We start from the raw sequence: 21,872 nt of genomic DNA on the forward strand, positions 1-21,872 counted from the left end.
CCCCTCACCAGCCTCTTCTCTCTCTCTCTCTCTCTCTCTCTCTCTCTCTCTCTCTCTCTCAGTTTCTCTCTTTCTCTTTCTCTATCTGTCATGAAATGTAATGAAATGTAATAATAATAATAATAATAATAATGATAATTGTTATTATTATTATTATTATTATTATTACATTCCAATCACAATTTGGCAATTGCTATAATAATAATAATAATAATAATAATAATAATAATAATAATAATAATAAATGTCAATAGACATAATGATAATGCTTTATAGAGTTTACTGTACACAAAACCCTTGAAAATATAATAGACGTGGATTGTATCTACATCCTTTTTTTTTTATCTGAAACCACTGTATTACAGGAAAACTATATAATTTCAGATTATTTCAGAACTACAGAGTGCAACTAAATATAGGAAATAAAAATCAGTCATGTTTTCCTTGTATTAAAATCTCCTGCTGTCAACATGTGTAATTATTATGGAAAATCATTATAAAATATGAAGTATTATAAATAATATTTTTTTTCTAAATCATGTAGTGTGGCATTACAGCACTGGTCATGGCATCGATCATGACAGCTTGACTGCAAGTAAAATGGTGAGTTGAGCAAGGAAATAAAGAATTGTAGGCTTTAATGTTATGTGCTCAAAAGCTTCTACCCAGTAACTTAAAGGGTTCTTTTTTCCATGTATTAATCTCATAATAATGGTGATGATAATAATGTTCATGTACCTCCAATCTCACATACATTAATAATGTTAAAGTAACTCCTGTCTCTGTATTATTATTAAAATCTGTTGCTTGTTTAATGGTTTTACTGTATAACTCATGGAAAAGAATCAGAAGATATTTTAGTAGAAATTGGCCAACATTCAAATGATTAAAAAATAAATACAAATTATAATACAAGAAATTAAACACTACTGTTTCTGCATTGCAGTTGCAGCACTTCCAGGGTTGACATATTCTTCTGGGTGAATAAACATGTGAATGTGTGTGTGTGTGTGTGTGTGTGTGTGTGTGTGTGTGTGTGTGTGTGCATGGTGCCTTGTGATACACTGACAACTCATCCAGTGTGTATTCCCACCCGGTTCGCAGGATAGATTCCAGATCTGCCACAACCACGAACGGAATAAAGCACTTTCTGAAATGAAGTGGGGTTCTTCAGCTCCTAAATCACTCAACACACTCAATACAGTCAACTGACCTCTGAAGGGAAGTGTTACAGAAGTATATACCTAACACATAATGGGAATACAATAATTAAGATTAGAAACATAGAGAATACACCAACCAGGCATAACATTATGACCACCTGCCTAATATTGTGTTGGTTTCCCTTTTGCAGCCCTGACCCGTCATGCACTGTGTATTCTGACACCTTTCTATCAGAACCAGCATTAACTTCTTCAGCAATTTGAGCAACAGTAGCTCGTCTGTTGGATCGGATCACACGGGCCCGTCTTTGCTCCCCATCAATGAGCCTTGGCCGCCCATGACCCTGTCACCGGTTCACCGCTGTTCCTTCCTTGGAACACTTTTGATAGATACTGACCACTGCAGACCGGGAACACCCCACAAGAGCTGCAGTTTTGGAGATGCTCTGATCCAGTCGTCTAGCCATCACAATTTGGCCCTTTGTCAAACTCGCTCAAATCCTTACACTTGCCCATTTTTCCTACTTCTAGCACATCAACTTTGAGGACAAAATGTTCACTTGCTGTCTAATATATCCCACCCACTAACAGGTGCCATGATGAGGAGATCATCAGTCTTATTCACTTCACCTCTCAGTGCTCATAATGTTATGGCTGATCGGTATATAAAGATGCTGATGTGTAGATATATAACCATGAATGAATGAATGTGTCACAGCAGCATGTGTATCATTTTTGGAAAAGAAATAATCATGATAAAACATATCAAAATGCACGAAGGTAGCACTGTGCAGACGTGCACTTATTATACATGGTGTACCAGAAGTCAGGAAACAATAAGAACAAAACTACACAGACCTAATTTTGTATTAAGTACAACATATGCTCTACATATTCACGCTTACACTTTGGGGGCGTCTTTGTGGATTTCCTCACTGGTTCCTGACACTTTTTTTTAAGACACAGTTTATCCATGTACTCATATACAGTAATGCCGAATAGGTGGAAAGGTGGTTTTAATAATGGTAGAGAAAACGTCAGTAAATCTAATAATAAAACTGTTCAATTTCATTCTGAAAACTAATAAACTAAGCTAAAGTTATCAAAGTGCAGAAAGGGTGCTGAGGTCAATGAAGTCACGTGAGCCTATAGTCTAAATATTTGTTTATTTATTTTTAATAATAAAATTAATATATTATATATATATATATATATATATATATATATATATATATATATGTGTATATATATATATATATATATATATATATATATATATATATATATATATATGTGTGTGTGTGTGTGTGTATATATATATTAATTTTATATATACATATGATAGATAGATAGATACTTTTCATCCCAAAAGGGAAATTTACATATATATATATATATATATATATATAAATATGTGTGTGTGCGTGAATTATTGTGAAATTGTTGCACAACATAGATAGATAGATAGATAGATAGATAGATAGATAGATAGATAGATAGATAGATAGATAGATAGATAGATAGATATTCATTGATTTTTATTTATTTATTTAAAAAATAAAAGCACTCGGAAGACTTTCTTTGTGGCACGTGGGGACGTCGTTCATAGAAGAAGCATGTTGAAACTACATTTCCCAGAATGCCTCAAGCGCCGAGCGGAAGTAGTGTGTGGAAATTTTGGCGCTGATCTATCCGGCCCGGTCACAGCCTTCTTCCTTTCGCGCCGGTAGCTGGAGAGCCGCGCGTCCCATGTGCGCATCGCCTCGGACTTTTAAAGATCGCTGAAGCCTTCCACACCCGAGCCATACGCTAAGCCTTGTGTTATGGATCCGAACATTCTGATCGAGGCCCTTCGGGGCACCATGGACCCGAATTTGCGCGAGGCCGCGGAGAGACAGCTGAATGAGGTACAGACGGGATGATGTGGTGCTCAGTAGTAGTAGTGCTGGTGGTGGTGCTGGTTCTTAGTGGTGGTATTGGCGGCGCGCGCACGCACGCATATCGGGCCTCGCGCTCAGCGTGGAGTCTCCGTTTATAGCGCGTGATTTTTCGTACTTCGCGATTGACAGCACGCGAGTGGATCTTAGTCGCGAGTTCTGGTCAGTCTGTGCAACTGACTCGACTCGGGACGACGTTGAGTTATTTTGTCACGCGAGAGGCCACTTACGATTGCGTTTCGTGGTCATTTTTTTTTAACTAGCTAAAAAGCTAACTAGCATCGCCATGAGATAGAGAGAGGAAAAAAAATGAATCATCACAGTTTGTTTTGCTGAAATCGGAAATAACACCGTCGCTTTGGTTCTTTATTTATTTACATGACAGATTTATCTCCGAGTTTTCCCCGAAGCTAGCGGAACCTTCACGCGCTAACATTTTCACCGTTGACGTACTGTGGTGTAGCTCTTGCGCGCGAGTTAGCTCAACTCACGTTAGCGTAGCTTAGCCTAGCCTAGCTTAGCTCACCCCAGCCAAGAGCCTGGCTCAGCGAGGTCTCTCACGTGTCATGTGGCTGTCGCTGTTGTTGCTCTTCGCGGCGACACGGACGGTCTTTGTTAAACGTAAACACCCGCTAAATATTAGCCAGTCTGGCGAACTAATCGGAAACGGTAGCTGTCGGCTATCTGATTTAAAGTATTTTATACGCAAACGCGTCAGTGTGTGTGTGGGGGGGGTAGGTTAGCTTGTTGCTAAGACAGTTTGGGCCGATACGTCTGCTAAGTTGGCAGAGTTGATGGCTAGCATCATTATTAGCGGTAGCTTGCAGTTTGGTTCGGATTAGATGTACTATTTTGGTCCATTTTTTTGCGGGTGAATGACATGGCTGTATTTTTTTTCTTTAGTTAAAAAGTTTAGTTAAAAACTTGCCGTTTTATTTAACAGCAATAGACCTAGCGAGTAGCATTAGCCGAAGTGACTAGCGTGCAATACATTCCGAAATATCATTCATATTACGTAAAGTCCGACTTCAGAACTTTTAAACGGAGTTTTTGGTTAACTAGATTTCTTTTAGTACCTAGCAGCTAGTCATATAGTCAATTGTTAATATTCCTACTTGTCATGTTTACCACTTTCAAGTTATTTACATGAACAGTTTGACTAAAAGGTAAATCAGCAGTAAACAATGTCGCGAGGACGCGCTCCGGCGTCATGGTGTGTGGCATGAAGGAAGTGGCGAAAGTGTGTTTGTGTCTTGTGAGAGTGTGTGTCTTGAGAGTGTCGGTGTGTGTGTGTGTGTGTGAGAGAGAGAAATGAGTCGTGTATATACACTGTCGTCTATAACAGGTAGAGTAGTTCAGTACAATGCTGCTTTCTTTAACGTCACTGCCGGATTCTCGGTTCTGATTGGTCAGAAATAGGGAAGGAGTCGTCAGTGTCAGTACTTCGTAATAAGTCCGCAGGTCTTTGTTGGTTTCTCGGTCATATCACAAGCTGCATGTTTGTGTGATCAGTGTTTAGGGATGAAAGAGATCTCACATTTAATGTCTCTGAAAAACAAAAGTTGGTTTCGTTAACTCCGGGCGATGGACGTGTGGGTCATGAAAGAGTTTTTTGAAATAACCAACCTTTAACATATCTTTATTTGGGATGAGTGCAAGTAAGACACAAGTATTAGTTTTATCCGTCTATTTATACACTATATTGCCAAAAGATTTGGATCGTGTGCCTTTACATGCACATGAATGTAATATGGAGTTGACCCGCCCTTTGCAGCTATAACTTCAACTCTTCTGGGAAGGCTTCTGGGAAGGCACAAGGTTTAGGAGAGTGTTTATGGGAATTTTTTTTGACCATTCCTCTAGAAGCGCATTCATGAGGTCAGGCACTGATGTTGAGAACGAGAAGGTCTGGCTCGCAGTCTCCGCTCTAATTCATCCCAAAGGTGTTCTATCAGGTTGAGGTGCAGGCCAGTCCTCCACAACAAACTCACTCATCCATGTCTTTATGGACCTTGCTTTGTGTGCAGTCATGTTGGAACAGGAAGGGGTCATCCTCAAACTGTTCCCACAAAGTTGGGAGCATGAAATTGTCCAAAATGTCTTGGTATGAAGCTGAAGCATTAAGAGTTCCTTTCACTGGAACTAAGTGAGCCATGAACAACACCTGAATTCAATGATTTGGAGGGGTGTCCCAAAACTTTTGCCAATACAGTATAGTTAGATTTGATTGATATTCCATCACAGAGCATTAACACAAGGGATAATAACCGAAACAATTGTTATTGCAGACGAATAAAACACTTCAGAGATGCTGTTATAGGAAAATGATAAACCTTGTGCTGGTAAGAGTAGCCTCCTGTCAGATCACTTCACACACTATTATTATGGATTAATTTCTTAGAACAGCACATTCCCAAGTGTTTCATTCCTTATGTAAGAGCTGCCTCTGAAGAGCAAAGCACAGCATCATATGACATGATCTCTGGGATTGTCATAAGAGATGAAATTACTCCTCACGTTCAGTGGTTTGATGATTAGGAAAAAAAATGACATATGAGGATGTTGTAGATATGTGCTCATAGGCCACTCGTAAGCCCGACATGTGACAGTTACTCATACTGCGCGTTAGAATTATTACAGACTGCTTCCAAGTACTTTTACACCTCAGCTATTTGGAGTTTTGGCATATAAAAAACCTGTTAATTTTAATGTTAGTCAATTCCTTTAGTGACATTTACAAGTGATGATTGTGAGTGAATATTTTGTTCACTACCCCATGTTGTGAAAATGAAGAGACTTTGACAAAAAAGCTGGCTTTTTCACTTCTTTTAATAATAATAAACATCTTTCATCATGTATTTATTACATGTTCCCAAGTTCAGATACTAGTCTTTGAGATTTATTACATCAATATTGCGATATAATAACATCAACTAGTTTGGTAATTTTCTCTGCTTTTGTAACCCCCTTTATTCACTAACAGGCAACTGGAGATTAAAATGAAAATATTTATAAATGTGGTGAAGAAAAGCGGTTGCTGTCATGTATTAGGGTTTATTTTTTTACCTTATCTCCCAACCCTTTCTTTAAGAACTAATTCTGCTGGAACATTTGTATTCACGCCTGTATTTATTCAAATTTAACCTGGAAGTTTAATCATTCTTGCGTTTGCACAGCAAGCCGTCTGGGATTCAGTCCAGCACTGTTGTCTGTATAAATGTCCTCAGTCTAATATGTTTACTGCCGATAATTTGCAGTGATCTGTTCCTCGTCCTCCCTGTGGCCTCCTAATGTGCCAAGCGCTCGGTTGTTAAAGAGGAAATGCTTTGTAAATGAGACAGAGAGTCCATTCGAAACGCGGGAATGTGTTCTCCATTGCCGAAGCCACCGTGCTGGCCTTTTTCCAGACGGTCCATGTGGACTGCAGGCTTAGATTCCTGGGTGCTGACACATACTGTGCTAAGGGAGAGACACAGAGTGAGAACATGCGGCACCGGTGACAAGGCATTTCACTTTCCTTCCAGTTCTTCTTCTTCTTTTTTTCCACAGTACTGTTTAGAGATCGCTAATGAAATATTTTCTGTATAAGGAACTATACAGTGGCTGTGCTTGGGAGTCTGTGTGAAGTGTCAGTAAACGAGGCCCTAAAAAACCCCCACTATTTTTAAGTGTTCCCTTGACTAATCAGAAGTGTCCCTATGAGTGCTGTACTATTTTCAGCTACTTGAGTATTAAAGAATGTTAATGTTACGTCACGTGTTACAGCGGGTTCATTAGGCAGCAGACAAAGAGGGTTTAATGAACAAGGAAGCTTTACTGAGAACTCCAGCGTAGGCTTTTCGTAAGGACTCAGCAGTACATATGCCGTCTCACGTTACTGGATTTCAGGATCATGACCAATCCCTGGAAATTCTAATTCTGTTTTATCGGCTCCTGTAGCTATATTCCAGTCTTTTCATGCCAAAAGAGTAAATATATATATATTTTTTTCTCTCTCCCCAACAGGGCCACAAACACGTGAACTTCACATCCACGTTACTGCAGGTGACCATGTCCGAACAGCTGGATTTGCCGGTCCGACAAGCAGGTACACGCATTCACAGAAGTACCGGTGTCTTCTCTACACAAGACCCCCACCCCTAATTCCTTGTAAAGGACTGAAAGAGATCACTAACATGTCAAGAATGTTTTATTAGCTCAATCTACCACCTGTGGCTGTCTACATGGAGTAGCACAGTTGTTACACAGCTGACGTTCTGTCTGTCTCCATGTGATTATATACCTAGTTTATGCATCATTGCATGTTTCATATGGCTCCACTGACATGTCTGCACACGGAGACGCTCCTTCAGCACCATGCTCTGAGCCCCTTTCCTGTATTTGGCCTTGATTCAGTTATTTTCAGCACTATACTGCTTTAAGACAGGACGGCTGTATGTATGGCATTCGGAGGATCGCATGCTTACATTCCTTGGATGTATGGCGAGTTCTTTATGAAGCACTTGGGACAGCTGCTCTGAGTGTTTTGTGTTAAAGGAAGCAGGTTTTACCTCTCACAGCTTTTTTAATTCAGCACATTGCTGCCTGAATTGTCACATCTGTCAGCTCACAGCTGTCACACCACGTACCACTCTGGGAAAAGAATAAAGCTGCCATAATATGGAGCGTTTATAATGCCCAGAGGGATGAATGACAGGCGGGATGAATGACAGGCAGTATGAACGCGTCATGTTTTTTAGTCAAAGTGTAAACTTGGCTTATAGTTACTGTAGTCATTGTTTGCGTGTATAGTTGATGCTCAAAGAACCTTTACTGATGTGCAGTAAAGTAAAACGAGCCGGTCGAGGAAAACAGCTCTTTCAGAGATACCATTTTTCTATTGTTTGGAAATAGTGCTGTAGCAGGATTGCCCAGACATGAACCTAAAGCTTCTAGTAGTTCGATCTTTAGTTGCTTTTGATCTACTAAAGATACACAAATCTGTCTGTCAGACTTTCTAGTTCTAACGCACACACAAACCTCCTGTAGTCAAATAAGAATTATTCGATTAAATTGAGACTCCTCAAAAAGTACGTTGGAGCTGGACACCCCAGGACAATTATAGCAAAATAATGTGGTAGCAACTCTGTGATCCTGCAGATTGGGATGTCCATTGCTTACTGCAGAGTTTGGTTTCATTTCAGGGTGCCAAGAGTACTGAACAGGAATATATTGGTAGAGCAAAAATAATGATTGGCCATCCAGAGATGTCATGATTTGTGTAAAAAAAAAAAAAAAGTAAGGCAACATGTAAAACTTGTACAAATTTAATCAATATAATGGTATAATTATTACTGTCTTGTACAAAGCTCAGGGGTCACAGAATGGCAAGGTTCATTGATGAGGTGGTTTGCTTGTGCTATGCCTCATTTTACAGCTTCATTCATTTATTCTCAGTGAATGTGTTGCCAGGGGTGCAGAGGTTTAAATCACTTTGGTTAGATTTTTGGTAGCAAAACTAGTACATTACAGAGGTGTATACAAACAGAAGTAACTGCAGGGATTTGTTAGATTTTCTGTGGAAGCTTTTCAGATCGTTTGGGAGTGGGAAAGCCTTTATACTGCTGTGTGGAATAAGGTAGTGACAGTTTTATTTCTGAAATCATTTGTCCATTTCAACCATTCCGTTAGCTCTGTAGTGTTCCTCTTTTGTAGTATCTGATAACATTTCCTTCACGGACCCGGAAAAGGGACTTCCTCGTTACAGATCGTTCTGGAACAGTTCGGTACCCGTTCCATGCAGTACTGCAGACAGAGATCTGCTGAATCGGCAGTGGGAAGGATTTTGGCTACACTGGTATGCTCGTGTCAGCAGTCTGCGATCTGATTCACACCCATCTAAAGCATCTCCTAGCCGTATAGCTGGAGAGTGCAGGATGACCGATGGGAAAGAGATTGTGCCTAAACCCCCATATCGCACTACTCTTTCACTTTTAGCATGTTGTCTTTCTCTTTGGCTCTCTTTCTCTCTGAGTGACCCTATTGACACCAGGCAGAGCTTATTTTCCCCTACAGTCATCTGGCCTGCAGTGCCAATTTCCACATGAAGGAGAGGCTGAGCCACAGGCTGTTGTGTCTGCTGAATACATGAGTGGTTGGAGGTTTTGTAACGGATCCTGACTCTCTCTGTGTGTGGAGATGAATACAGTAAAGAGCTGTGCCTGAAAAGCACACCTGCTCGCATTGAGTGCAAGCTCAGCTGCAGTGATGCAGGGAGCCTGCTATAAATCAACCTTTTTTAGTACACAACTGAACACAGCCACTCTTTCCCATTGCCTAAACACCCACATTCTTATTTCTTTTTAGGTTTAATGCTTCATTTTAGTGCTTAATGCATGCATTATGTCAGTGTGTAATTCATCATATTGTAGGTGTAGGTTTGGCGTAGTTGTGTGTGTTAATAGATTTTCTCAGACTGTTGATTTTTTCAGTGAAAAAGGCTGTCTGTCCTTGTCATGCCTGTTGCATGGTGCCCATGAATCTGTACTGAGAACAGACTTCAAGTTCTAAGCATAAAGTAATGTTCATTGGCTTGTATAATCCTATATTTTGTGTGGCAGTATTTCCCCTTATTTTTGCATGATAATTTCTCCTCTAGGCGTGATCTATTTGAAGAACATGGTCACGCAGTACTGGAGCGAAGGTGACAACACGCACAACGAAGTGCCTGGCAGCAACATCCCCGAAGAGGACCGCCAGTTCATCCGAGACAACATTGTGGAGGCCATTATTTCCTCCCCAGAGCGCATCAGGTAACATATATATATACACACACACACACAAACTGCAGAGGGGAATGATTTATTTTTTTTCTTTCTCCCCTAACTGCTTTTCTGTTGGCTGTGTGCTTCCAGAGTGCAACTCACCACCTGCATTCACCACATGATTAAGCACGATTATCCCAACAAATGGACAGCCATCGTGGACAAGATTGGCTACTACCTGCAATCTGACAACAGTTCCTGCTGGCTGGGCATCCTGCTGTGCCTCTACCAGCTGGTGAAGAACTACGAGTAAGACTACAGCACTTTTTTTTTTTTTTTTTAACATGTTAGACTGCTGTTACTGAGAAAAGAGTTGCTAATTTGGGCTTGTGCACCACAGGTACAAGAAACCAGATGAGCGGCAGCCGTTAATCGCTGCCATGCAAATCTTTATGCCCATGCTGAAAGACCGTTTTATTCAGCTGCTATCAGACCCCTCCAGCGACTCGGTGCTGGTGCAGAAACAGATCTTCAAGATCCTTTATGCTCTCTTTCAGGTAGTCTAGACTTACTTTTTTTATATATATATTTATATATATAAAATTGGGCTGGTGTTGACCCTTTGAGTGATGTAAAACTTCTTTTTCTTCCCCACAGTACAATCTCCCTCTGGAGTTGATTAACAGGCAAAACCTGACTGAATGGATGGAGATCCTGAAGACCGTCGTAGACAGAGACGTACCTCCAGTAAGTCTGTTTGAGGCTCTTACCAGACTTGCGTGCTGGCTGTGGGTAAAGCGGTGTGCGTGGTCCCTGTCTGCGTTTAGTGCTGTCTCCAGTCTGTGTTTTACAGTCTGTGTGACTGTGCTCACACCACCCCTGCAGCCATAGAGCCACTGGAGATCATAGTACTGGCCTAGTGACGTCTTTGTGACCCTCTACCACTGGCCAGCCTCCATTCTCTCCTACAAAATCACATTTAAAGTCTGAAACTGTGGAAAATAATTTATTTATTTATTTTTACTCCCAAAATGTGATGGTTGAGCCAAACTGGTGCCATTGACGTTGGAAACAAACAATTGTATAGAATGCCTTTGTAAGCTGTAGCATTATAATTTCCCTTCACTGGAACTACAAGGTGCAAACCTGTTTCAGTATAACAATGCCTTTTTCACTAAGGATCTCCATAAAAACATGGTTTCCCAAAGGTCCCAAGGCTGGTGTGGAACAATTCGAGTGTCCAACACAGAGCCCTGAATTCAACCTTACTGACCTTTAGGGATGAACTGGAAAAGTAGATTGTGCAGCAGACCAATGCCTGAATGCACTTGTGGCTAAAATGTTCAGTTCCCCACAGCCACTCTATGAAATCTAGTGGAAAGCCTTCCTATTAATAATAATAATAATAAATAATAATAATAACAGCAAAGGAGGGGCTAAATCAGGAAAGGAAAACACTTGACAGTGTTATGGTCAGGTGTCTGTGTGCTTAAAGTTAAGAATTGATTTATAATATCTATATAAATAAATACATACACACACTTTGTTTATGCCTTATCACTGATTTATTATTGAAGAAATAATCCAGATTTATCTTCTATAAGAACATACATGGCGTCAGTCTTTGAGAACTCTACTCTCCAGGAACCTGTAATTTTATTTGGTTGGTACACTGGTTGATAAAGTTGCTATTTAGTCAGGGTTTTTTATTTATAAATTTCCCCCAAAAGTTCATGGTGGCCTTGAGTTTTAGTCAGTTCTTATACAAAGCACTGACTGCATGCTTGCATGTTCCTCCACAGGAGACCCTGCAGGTGGATGAGGACGAGAGACCTGAACTGCCCTGGTGGAAGTGTAAGAAGTGGGCTCTCCACATCTTGGCTCGACTCTTTGAAAGGTACAAGACGCCTTCTCTCGCTCTCGGTGATAACTCACTGCTGAATTAACAGCCCACGCCGAACAGTGTGAAATACCGGCCTAGTTATTTTTGGCAGTCTTTTGTGAGTTTGAAACTGCTAGATGACATCATTCGCAAATGTTTTGTTTGTCTCTTAAGATATGGCAGCCCTGGCAACACTACCAAAGAGTACACAGAGTTTGCCGAACATTTCCTTAAGGGTTATGCCGTGGCTGCTCAGCAGGTAGGGAGTGAAAACTGGATCAAGTACATCACGTCGGACGTCTCCTTGAACCCGTTTGGTGCAGTGATGTTGAAATCTTGCTTCCTGCATATCTTCACAGGTGCTGCTGAAGGTGTTGTATCATTATAAAGAGAAGCAATACGTTGCACCCAGAGTCCTGCAGCAGGCCCTGAACTATATTAACCAGGGCATTGCTCATGCCATCACCTGGAAGAACTTAAAGCCTCATATCCAGGTAAAGGGATTTTGCTTTGGGTGCTTGTGCAGTGTGTGTTAAAGGCAGTAGCAGTCAGCTGCTGTTTTTCTCAAGCGGTTGTAGTCATTGTTGGTGGAAACTTGCTTAACTCTGCTTCACATTGCAGCAATTTCCAAAATCTTTTGAGGAACTAGAGTTAAATTTTACTCCAACCTCCCCCATCCTCCCCCCACCCCACGTGCTCAAAACACATTCCTACAGCATTTTTCTAATAAAGCCGTTTGCATCAGAAAGGAAATGTTTGCGTTGCCAGATGTTCTACGCTGATATTAAAAAGCTTTTGTTTTATTTGTTTTTAATGAATTATTTTGTGTGTATCTGTTTTGAATTTATCTGTTTTAGTTTATTCAGAGATGGCATACTTTCATTCTGAAATTGATGCAAATATGTTGAGGATCAGTTAATGTCCATCCCCAGCTTTTCTACAAAGATCTCTTATGTTGCAAATAACCAATATAATATTCTAACAAAAATGCAGTCATTTATTTAATTTATACAGAGTTTTTTTGACCAGTTTGATTCATTCACTATGACTAGGTTTACATGAAGTTCCTGGTCCAAAAAAAATAAAGAAATCAAAAACCACCCGCTGTGCTGCAGGAACAAAAAAAAAAAAAAAAAAAGAGTTCCAGGAACTGTTGCCCAAAAGCTATGGTTGGCATTAGATCTCCCAATGGAAGCTTTTTTTAAGGCCATCAAATTATGGGCCTCAAATTTACAGCGAGGTCCAAAAGTGAGAAATGCAACAGTTATGGAAATGAAATCTTCACACGAGTCAGGGGGGAAAAAAGACCGGAGTAATGAACAGCACAAAGATATCTCCATCAGGTTATTTGTTAGACTTGATTGAGAATCTATTTGTAGGAAGTGAATGTATTCAGAAATATTAAGTATTAGAAATTTAGTTTTCGTACAGCAGAGTTGGTTTAAGATGCATCTAGATGAAAGATGAGAAAAATAATCCATGGAGATCAGATACGACGAATGTGTGTGATTTACAGGGCATCATTCAGGATGTGGTCTTCCCACTCATGTGCTACACGGACAGCGATGAGGAGCTGTGGCAGGAGGATCCATACGAGTACATCCGCATGAAATTCGGTAAGAGTATCCGATGAGATGCGAATCCTCTAAAGTCTCGGTGTAGCAAATTAAACCACAGGAAAAAGAAAGCTCCCTCACTCACGTCTTTCGTTATTGCCTTTGCTCAGATGTGTTCGAGGACTTCATCTCGCCCACAACGGCCGCTCAGACCCTGCTCTTCACCGCCTGTAACAAAAGAAAAGAAGTGAGTGCTCACAAAACGCCATCTGGCACTACAAGGCCTCTGACTGTTTGGGCTCATGTCCATGTGTATAGGTCTTACTGCCAACATGCTGATGTATCTAATCAGCACCCTGCTGTTTATATAGCGTCACTGTTGAGCAGCTGCTGAGGTAGACGGAGATTACTAGAAAAGTGCGGCTGTTCACATAGAATTCGGATAAAACTGTCCCTTAGATAGACCGAATTACAGCCTTTATGTAATGCAAAAACTGGGAAATTAGTTTTTGTTTTGTTTTCTGGCCAGATATATTGCACGTTATATTTGTATAGCGAAAAACAAATTTTAATTAGCACCATGGTAATTTAAAGTGAAACTAGAAACTACTAACCTTTGTAAAAGACTCTGTATAAGGCAGGTTAAAGGGCGTCCTGTTTTATATTTTCTTGCTGGCTGTGGGTAAAGCGGTGTGCGTGGTCCCTGTCTGCGTTTAGTGCTGTCTCCAGTCTGTGTTTTACAGTCTGTGTGACTGTGCTCACATCACATCTGCAGCCACAGAGCCACTGGAGATCATAGTACTGGCCTAGTGATGTCAGTGTGACCCTCTACCACTGGCCAGCCTCCATTCTCTCCTACAGAACTCATAAAAGGGATTGCATCGTGTTTTGTTTTTAATTCATGAAAACTCGGGTTCATAAACAAAATGTTTATAACGCTTCAGAAAAAGCCTCACAGGATTGCTGCCGAACCTGTGGAACACAGAATATCAGGAACTGCAGGTTATGCAAATGAAACCAGCACCCAAGCTGTACTGTATGAAAAATATTGGCAAATGTCTTCACATTCGTTTGTCGTTTAAAGGAGTACTTCACCATATTTTTGTAGCCTATATGCAGTGGAGTAGACGGAATGAACTGAAAAAAGAAACTGAAGATGTGTTTAACTGAAACACTCTTCTAATAGATGCATGTCTATAACAAGAACAAGTCATGCAGGTGTTGGGCTAAGAGAAACTGTTAACAAAGCCGTTCTTGGTTTTATTCCCTAAGAAAAGCATGTGTTTTGAGCATTGTGTGTATGTGTTCCAGGTACTGCAGAAGACCATGGGCTTCTGTTATCAGATCCTCACTGAGCTCACTTCAGATCCCCGCAAGAAAGACGGTGCACTACACATGATCGGCTCCTTGGCTGAGATTCTACTCAAGGTCTCACCAATTATCTCATCGGTTTCATTTTATTTTGAATCGAGGCCAGAAATTTTGTGGTCACGCTGAAACACTATATTTTTAGTAGCAAAATTCTGTCATGGATAAACCAGTTGTGTCTGTTTCCTGATCTGCTTAAGATTTTTGTCTCTCTGTCTTACAGAAAAAGATCTACAAAGACCAGATGGAGTTCATGCTGCAGAACCATGTGTTTCCTCTGTTCCGCAGCGAGCTGGGATACATGAGAGCAAGGGTAAGGAGCAGGCCAGAATGTTTGTAATGATTCTGTGAAAAGCCAGTGTCAGCCTTTTGAAAGCTGTAAGGGCCATCGACGGAAAAGTCAGCTTTTAAATGCTGTTGAGGAATGAAGTTTATTAAACTGATTAACACAGTTTTCATTCTCACATTCTGAGGATGACATTTAGAAACAATAAAACACCTTTCTGTTCCATTGCTGCTCTAAAGACATCCTGTTATATGCAGAACCATCTGTAAGCTGCTTCTGGCTGTGAGTCAGGATACCATATTTAGATTTCAGTGCTATTCATATTCAGCTGAACTTGTGATGAATTTGGAGCCGATCATTATATTCTAATGCTGGGCTTTAAGTGGTTTTTGTACATCCAAGCAAGTCAAAAGAAAAAAGATGTTAGTTTTAATCCGGGTACACTTTCTGTTTAGATAAGGCTAAGTGTCTTTAGTGAGCCATCAGCGTAGAGCGTTTCTAGAGTTTGAGCCTATGTTATCACAGAAAACTGATCGCTTATGACCGACTGTGTGCCCAGGCCTGTTGGGTGCTACACTACTTCTGCGAGGTGAAGTTTAAGAGTGACCAGAACTTGCAGACAGCCCTGGAGCTGACTCGCCTCTGCCTCATCAACGACAATGAGATGCCAGTCAAAGTGGAGGCAGCAATCGCCCTGCAGGTCCTCATCAGCAATCAAGAAAAAGGTAGGTGGTTTTCTCTCGACACGCCTTCTCAGCACTTCATCTTTAATGCAGAGTACGAGCTTCTTAAAGAGCAATGTCCATGATGACGACTCCTTCTTCTTCTTCCTCTCAACAGCCAAAGAGTACATCACCCCCCACATCCGGTCAGTGATGCAGGCTCTCCTTCACATCGTGCGCGAGACTGAGAATGACGATCTCACCAACGTCATTCAGAAGATGATCTGCGAGTACAGTGAAGAGGTGACTCCCATCGCTGTGGAGATGACCCAGCATTTGGTAAGGTCACAGAGACTGACTGCTTCGAAATGTATTTTTACTTTGCTCCCACATTTTATGTAATCCAAGCACAAAGTGGAGCTGCTAATGTTCCCTTATGAATATTTTACTTGTGTGCTTTATTACTTGTCTGAATGCCTGATATTCCTGTTCCAGGCTATGACCTTCAACCAGGTGATTCAGACCGGCCCCGACGAGGAAGGGGGTGACGATAAAGCAGTCACAGCCATGGGCATCCTCAACACCATTGACACACTGCTAAGTGTGGTGGAGGACCATAAAGAGGTCAGTGCAGCCACACACCCACTCACTGAATTTCTCATAACAGAACACGCTGGTGTTGTATTTGTGTCTCCATCCTTCTATTCTCCCTGCTGTGCATCATAGTGCTGACTTATGCCACCCACAAATTCTAGGGAACGTGTACTGTTTCTCTAGATTTTTTTTTTTTTTTTTTTTCCTAACATGCCTGGAACAAAATTTCGCAGTTCTTGATATTAAAACAGTTTTGGGAAGGAAAATGTTTTGTTTACAGCCCAGTTTGTATGGGTTTGCTTTGCTGTAGGCTGCTAGCCAGTTGCTTATTATTAGTTTGCTGGCTCGTTTCAGATCACACAGCAGTTGGAAGGAATCTGTCTGCAAGTGATCGGTACAGTGCTGCAGCAGCATGTCCTCGGTGAGTTTTGCATTTCACTTCAATACCACAGCATTCCACACAGCAGCCTGTAATTACTCTGGCTCACTTTTGTTGTTTTTGTTTGTCAGAATTCTATGAAGAGATCTTGTCACTGGCTCACAGTCTGACATGTCAGCAAGTGTCCCCACAGATGTGGCAGCTCCTCCCTCTGGTCTATGAGGTCTTCCAACAGGACGGTTTTGACTATTTCACAGGTAAATCCAAATTGCTAATTTAAATAGATGCAAAGGGACTGTTGACTTCCATGCATGACGGACGTGACGTCTATACATCTATAACCCTTACTCTCTGTTTACACTTTCCTGATAGTATTTTGTGCTATACATACTCCTTCTTTTATGACCTGCATGGATGCAGAATGTCAATCTTTAATTGGTGAATTCTGCAGGTTAGTGTAGTTAATTCTCTGCCCATTCTTTGAGTTTAGCGTAAGCAGTAAGGTTTTGTGTTCATTTAAAACTTGCCAAAACATTTTTTGAGAGTCGTCGTCCCCCATATTGGTCTTTGGCACTTCTCTAAGATCACTGAATTTTTCAATTGCAGACATGATGCCACTCCTCCACAACTACATTACAGTCGACACAGACACGCTTCTGTCTGACACCAAGTACCTTGAAATCATCTACAACATGTGCAAAAAGGTACGAACACCTTCCATGCAAACGTTCGTCATTCCAAGTGAACTGACTCTTGGTGTACATTCCAGATGAACTGCACATCTTTCACAACATTAAATGATAAAACTGTCTGTTTAAGGTGTTCTCATTCAACGGTTTTAGCATTCATTTTTAAAAAATTTGGATTAAGCTTAATAGGCTGACTATTTAGAAATTTACTAAGCCTAATGTGTTCATCTATCAGGTTCTGTCAGGTGACCCAGGGGAGGACCCAGAGTGCCATGCTGCCAAACTGCTCGAAGTAGTCATCCTGCAGTGCAAAGGACGTGGCATTGACCAGGTACCTTAAACCAATCTTATTCTCATTCACAGCAAAATTCATGTTCTCTTGTAATAAAAAGCCTAAAAAGTCACACTGTCTGTCTGTGCAGGTGGTTCCACTGTTTGTAACCACAGCTCTGGAGCGTCTGACACGAGAGGTGAAGACCAGCGAGCTGAGGACCATGTGCTTGCAGGTGGCCATTGCTGCACTCTACTATAACCCTCCTCTGCTGCTCAACACGCTGGAAAATCTGCGTTTCCCCAACAACACTGAGCCCATCACCAATCACTTCATCTCTCAGTGGCTTAAAGATGTCGACTGCTTCCTTGGGTACTAGTCTCGCAGCTTTCACGTCTTCATTTACATTACAAATCCGTATCAGTCTGCTAGGGCTTTTTAGGAATAACAGTTCTCTAGAGGTTCACAATACCTTTCATTATCATCCGGATTCATTTTATGAGTCTATTCCAACTATTCAAAAATGGTGCATTCAAATGCTGGTGCTGTAAACAACTAGTCAAGAGAATATCAGAGTGAGGTTGTATCAGTTTGCGTCCAAGTGAAACCGTAGTATTTTGGCTCTGAACTGACCCAACTGCAGAAATTGAACAAGTGTACTATTATATTTTAGGTTGCAGTTAGGCTTTTTTGTAGATATGAGCTGCTAAACCGAGCCATTAAACAATACACTAAGCCACAGGAGCGCTGTCTGTGCTTCTGTTGTAACAAGTTCTCTGCTTATCCTTGTAGGCTTCATGACAGAAAGATGTGCGTATTGGGGCTGTGTGCTTTGATGGATCTGAAGCAGAGGCCACAAGCTATCAATCAAGTAGCCGGACAGCTCCTCCCTGCCGCCATCCTCCTTTTTAATGGTTTGAAGAGGGCCTACGCCTGCAGGGCCGAGCATGAGAACGAAGACGAGGATGACAACGAAGACGCAGAAGAGGAGGATGACAATGGTAACTGACTCTGACCTGCCGTTGACACCATCTCTGAGTAACAAAGGTGTGCATGCGTGTGTACTAACACTATCATGGGGTTTGTGTTAAGCTGAACTTGGAAGCGATGAGGATGACATCGATGAGGAAGGGCAAGAATACCTCGAAATGCTTGCCAAGCAAGCAGGAGAAGATGGCGATGACGAGGAATGGGAGGAGGACGATGCTGAAGAGACTGCATTAGAGGGATACACCACAGCTGTCGATGATGACGATAATCCTGTTGATGAGTACCAGATCTTCAAAGCCATATTACAGAGTAAGAATTATTTATTTGAGATGTACTGATTTATACTTTCTGTACACAGTCAGGCAGAATTTGTGTAGGATTAATACTTGTCGGATCGGATCTGTTGAAGACTTTGCTTTCAGTGAGGCCTTGTTTTATTTTGTGTTTGCACAAATATTGTTGAGAAAGTACTAGTTCTGTTCCAGCAGATAAGATATAACCCTTTTTGGGTTCGCATTTAATCTCTGCGGATAACATAACTAAACAAGTCAGGGAAGCTTACTGCCTCAAGCTTGGCAGCATTCCAGCTTCAGTATCTCAGAGTTTGATGTGGATGGAAGGATGTCGGATCTAAACATAGGTGGCATCTATTTTATTTATTATTTATTTATTTTTTATCCACTTGGGGATTAAGCTTCTTGTTCAGGAGCCCAGTAGTTTTTTTTTTTTGTTTTTTTTTTAAACAAGTGCACCAGTACTAAACTGAAGATTATTTCCCATATGTTGACTGCTTTATCCTCTTCAGTGGTATTTGGTGTGGAAAAATAGACTTTCTAAGTGTGTGTGGTTTTGTTTTTTTGAATTTTCTGTAGATATCCAAAGCTGTGATCCCACATGGTACCAGGCACTCACTCAGGCTTTGGATGAAGAGCAGGGAAAACATCTTCAGGATATCGTCACACTTGCAGATCAGAGAAGAGCAGCACATGGTACGCAAGCCAAATGGATGTAGAGTTAGAGTTGTATTGTACATGTGGGTGGGTATTATCATGATGAAAAGGTTGACTAATTCTTACTCACTAGCCTGTTCTAAGCCCATTACAAGATGCTTAGCAACTAAAGAGAGTGACGGCTAAAATGTGGTTTGTTCAAGAAACATGAAGCCAGCTGCATGTAATGATTATGTCTAAGAGACCTTGTTACTCTCTTATCGGAGAGCATGGCCTATTACAGTTGTAGCAGCATCAGGATTTAAAGCTACTTAGAATTCAATTATTTGTTTGAGGTCTACAAATATTCACACTAAGGAAAAGGAAAATAAAAAAAATGTTACCATTTGGTTGATTGTTCTGATCTTCTCCTTCCTATCAGTGTCATTATTCTAAAACCGAGAAGTATATTGTGCTTAAATACTTTGACGATGCCGTACAGTATTTGCACAGGACTCGGTGAACCCTTAAACTTTAAAACTTATTCCCTTTACATTTCTAGTATTTAGTATTTTTTTTTATATATATTACCTTATGTTGGTGGATACTGCTGGTAGTTGTAAATTTCCCATTGGGATGAATAAAGTCTCTCTCATTCATTCATATATATATATATATATTTATTTTTGTGTGTATGTATGTATCTCTATCTATCTATCCACATCTCTCTCTCTCTCTCTAAACCTCTCCACGTCTATCTATCTCTCTATCCACATCTCTCTAGCTATCTCTCTAAACCTCTCCACGTTTATCTATCTCTCTATCCACATCTCTCTAGCTATCTCTCTAAACCTCTCCACGTCTATCTATCTCTCTATCCACATCTCTCTAGCTATCTCTCTAAACCTCTCCACGTCTATCTATCTCTCTATCCACATCTCTCTAGCTATCTCTCTAAACCTCTCCATGTCTATCTATCTCTCTATCTATATCTCTCTCTCTCTATATACATCTTTTTCTTTCTCTGAGATCTATCTATCCCATTTTTGCCCATGCTTATTACATGGTATTACTTGAGTTTGTATGCATGTTTTTACAAGACTTTTTTTCATTTTTCTTTCTTTCCTGCTCTTTTTAGCCTCAAAGATTAAACAGTTTATCTTGCTGTACAGTTGCAAATGTTCTGTAATCAGTGTGTAAGGTTTTCTAACCAAAATCCGAGTTGTCTTTGCTAATTTGTGGTATCTGTGTACCCCCCCCCCCCCCCTCTCACTCTGGTTCCAGAATCGAAGATGATCGAGAAGCACGGGGGTTACAAATTCACGGTTCCAGTGGTGCCATCCACTTTCAATTTCGGTGGCAGTGCCCCTGGAATGAATTGAGTTGTCCCTTTTTCCTCCCTTTTCTCTTACCCTGTGACTGATTGTAGTGAAGTGAAAAAAAAAAAAAAGCTTGTGTTGTTCCCTCAAGTAGTGGTTCCAGAACTGGTTCTTCTCACTCACTCTTCAATCTGACTATCAATCTAGACAGCACCAGAAGATGTGGGAAGGCAACCAAATGCAACCAATGGCTGGGAAAAACAAACCATAAACTTTCAAGAGTTAAAAAAAACAAAAACAACAACAAAAAAAAGAAGCAGCTCTGAACAATGTTGTCTTATGGAATCCATTTACAAGAGGGATACCATGGCTGCAGCTCTCTTTCTTCCCCCCTACCTGCATCGGGGGCTATAAATAATTGAAATTGTTAGTGGGACTGAATCTCCTCATGTTCACTGTTCTGGCGAAAGGGCCTCTGTAAGATTATACCTCTGGCAGTAGTGTGTCCACTTTTTCTTTCTTTTTTTTTTTTTTTTTCCTGCATAAACGGAAATCATATTATTGTATATACAAGCAAAGGCTCTTAATTTTTAAGCAGCCTGGACAACCAACCAGAGGTATTTGTAAGGTGACAAATGTGTATTCAAATGTAGCATATTGGATACTTGTCATAGCACTATGTGATGCCTGAAATCTGTAAATTAATAACTAGCACTTTCATATTGTTCAGGTCTCTTAGCCTTCTGTATCAGACTTCAAAACAATTTTTTTAAAAACACAATTGAAGCTATTTAAAAAAAACAAAACGGAGTACCTGTACCTTTGTTACTTGGCTGGCCGGTTGTCCCATGATGTCTGGTTGTCTGAATTAGCTTTCGGTGGAGGGGGCAGTACGTCTGCTGGTTGTGATGGAAATATATTTAACGTTCCAGGAAACAGAATACGCTTAGTGTTCACTTCAGGACATTTCATGAAGAGCACTGAAGGTTTAAGTAACTAATTGACGCATGTACAATTAGGCAGGATTGTGAAGGTCTCAAGCATTTGGTTGATGTATGGATGAACCATCTATATATGACATTAAAAAGAAAAATGACTTCATCG

At 40.7% G+C, this 21,872-nt stretch overlaps 1 protein-coding gene and 2 non-coding genes across 3 annotated transcripts; all 3 read left to right on the plus strand.

Moving 5' to 3' along the window:
- Positions 1–2,853: 2,853 nt before the first annotated feature.
- On the plus strand, positions 2,854–21,869 carry ipo7 (importin 7). Its single transcript, XM_058400457.1, has 25 exons — positions 2,854–3,070; positions 7,106–7,187; positions 9,738–9,891; positions 9,994–10,152; positions 10,244–10,400; positions 10,501–10,590; positions 11,646–11,740; positions 11,900–11,984; positions 12,085–12,219; positions 13,242–13,341; positions 13,452–13,528; positions 14,593–14,709; positions 14,873–14,962; positions 15,495–15,660; positions 15,776–15,936; positions 16,093–16,221; positions 16,546–16,612; positions 16,702–16,827; positions 17,177–17,274; positions 17,495–17,590; positions 17,682–17,902; positions 18,323–18,531; positions 18,623–18,829; positions 19,393–19,509; positions 20,734–21,869. The coding sequence occupies exons 1-25, from the start codon at positions 2,987–2,989 to the stop codon at positions 20,829–20,831; spliced, it is 3,120 nt and encodes a 1,039-aa protein (XP_058256440.1). The 5' UTR covers positions 2,854–2,986; the 3' UTR covers positions 20,832–21,869.
- On the plus strand, positions 10,636–10,816 carry LOC131360997 (small nucleolar RNA SNORA23). Its single transcript, XR_009205947.1, has one exon. It is a non-coding gene; the product is annotated as a small nucleolar RNA SNORA23 (small nucleolar RNA).
- On the plus strand, positions 13,964–14,144 carry LOC131360998 (small nucleolar RNA SNORA23). The gene has a single exon (XR_009205948.1). It is a non-coding gene; the product is annotated as a small nucleolar RNA SNORA23 (small nucleolar RNA).
- Positions 21,870–21,872: the final 3 nt, after the last annotated feature.

The sequence above is a fragment of the Hemibagrus wyckioides genome, linkage group LG10, assembly GCF_019097595.1.
Source record: "Hemibagrus wyckioides isolate EC202008001 linkage group LG10, SWU_Hwy_1.0, whole genome shotgun sequence".
Lineage (NCBI taxonomy): Eukaryota > Metazoa > Chordata > Actinopteri > Siluriformes > Bagridae > Hemibagrus > Hemibagrus wyckioides.

Bases quoted from the DNA above. Each gene is read 5' to 3' on its own strand.
- ipo7 (XM_058400457.1), top strand. From the start codon at position 2,987: ATGGATCCGAACATTCTGATCGAGGCCCTTCGGGGCACCATGGACCCG. The intron at 18,830-19,392 runs GTAAGAATTATT...AATTTTCTGTAG, and splicing joins CTTCAAAGCCATATTACAGA to ATATCCAAAGCTGTGATCCC. The intron at 19,510-20,733 runs GTACGCAAGCCA...CTCTGGTTCCAG, and splicing joins TCAGAGAAGAGCAGCACATG to AATCGAAGATGATCGAGAAG.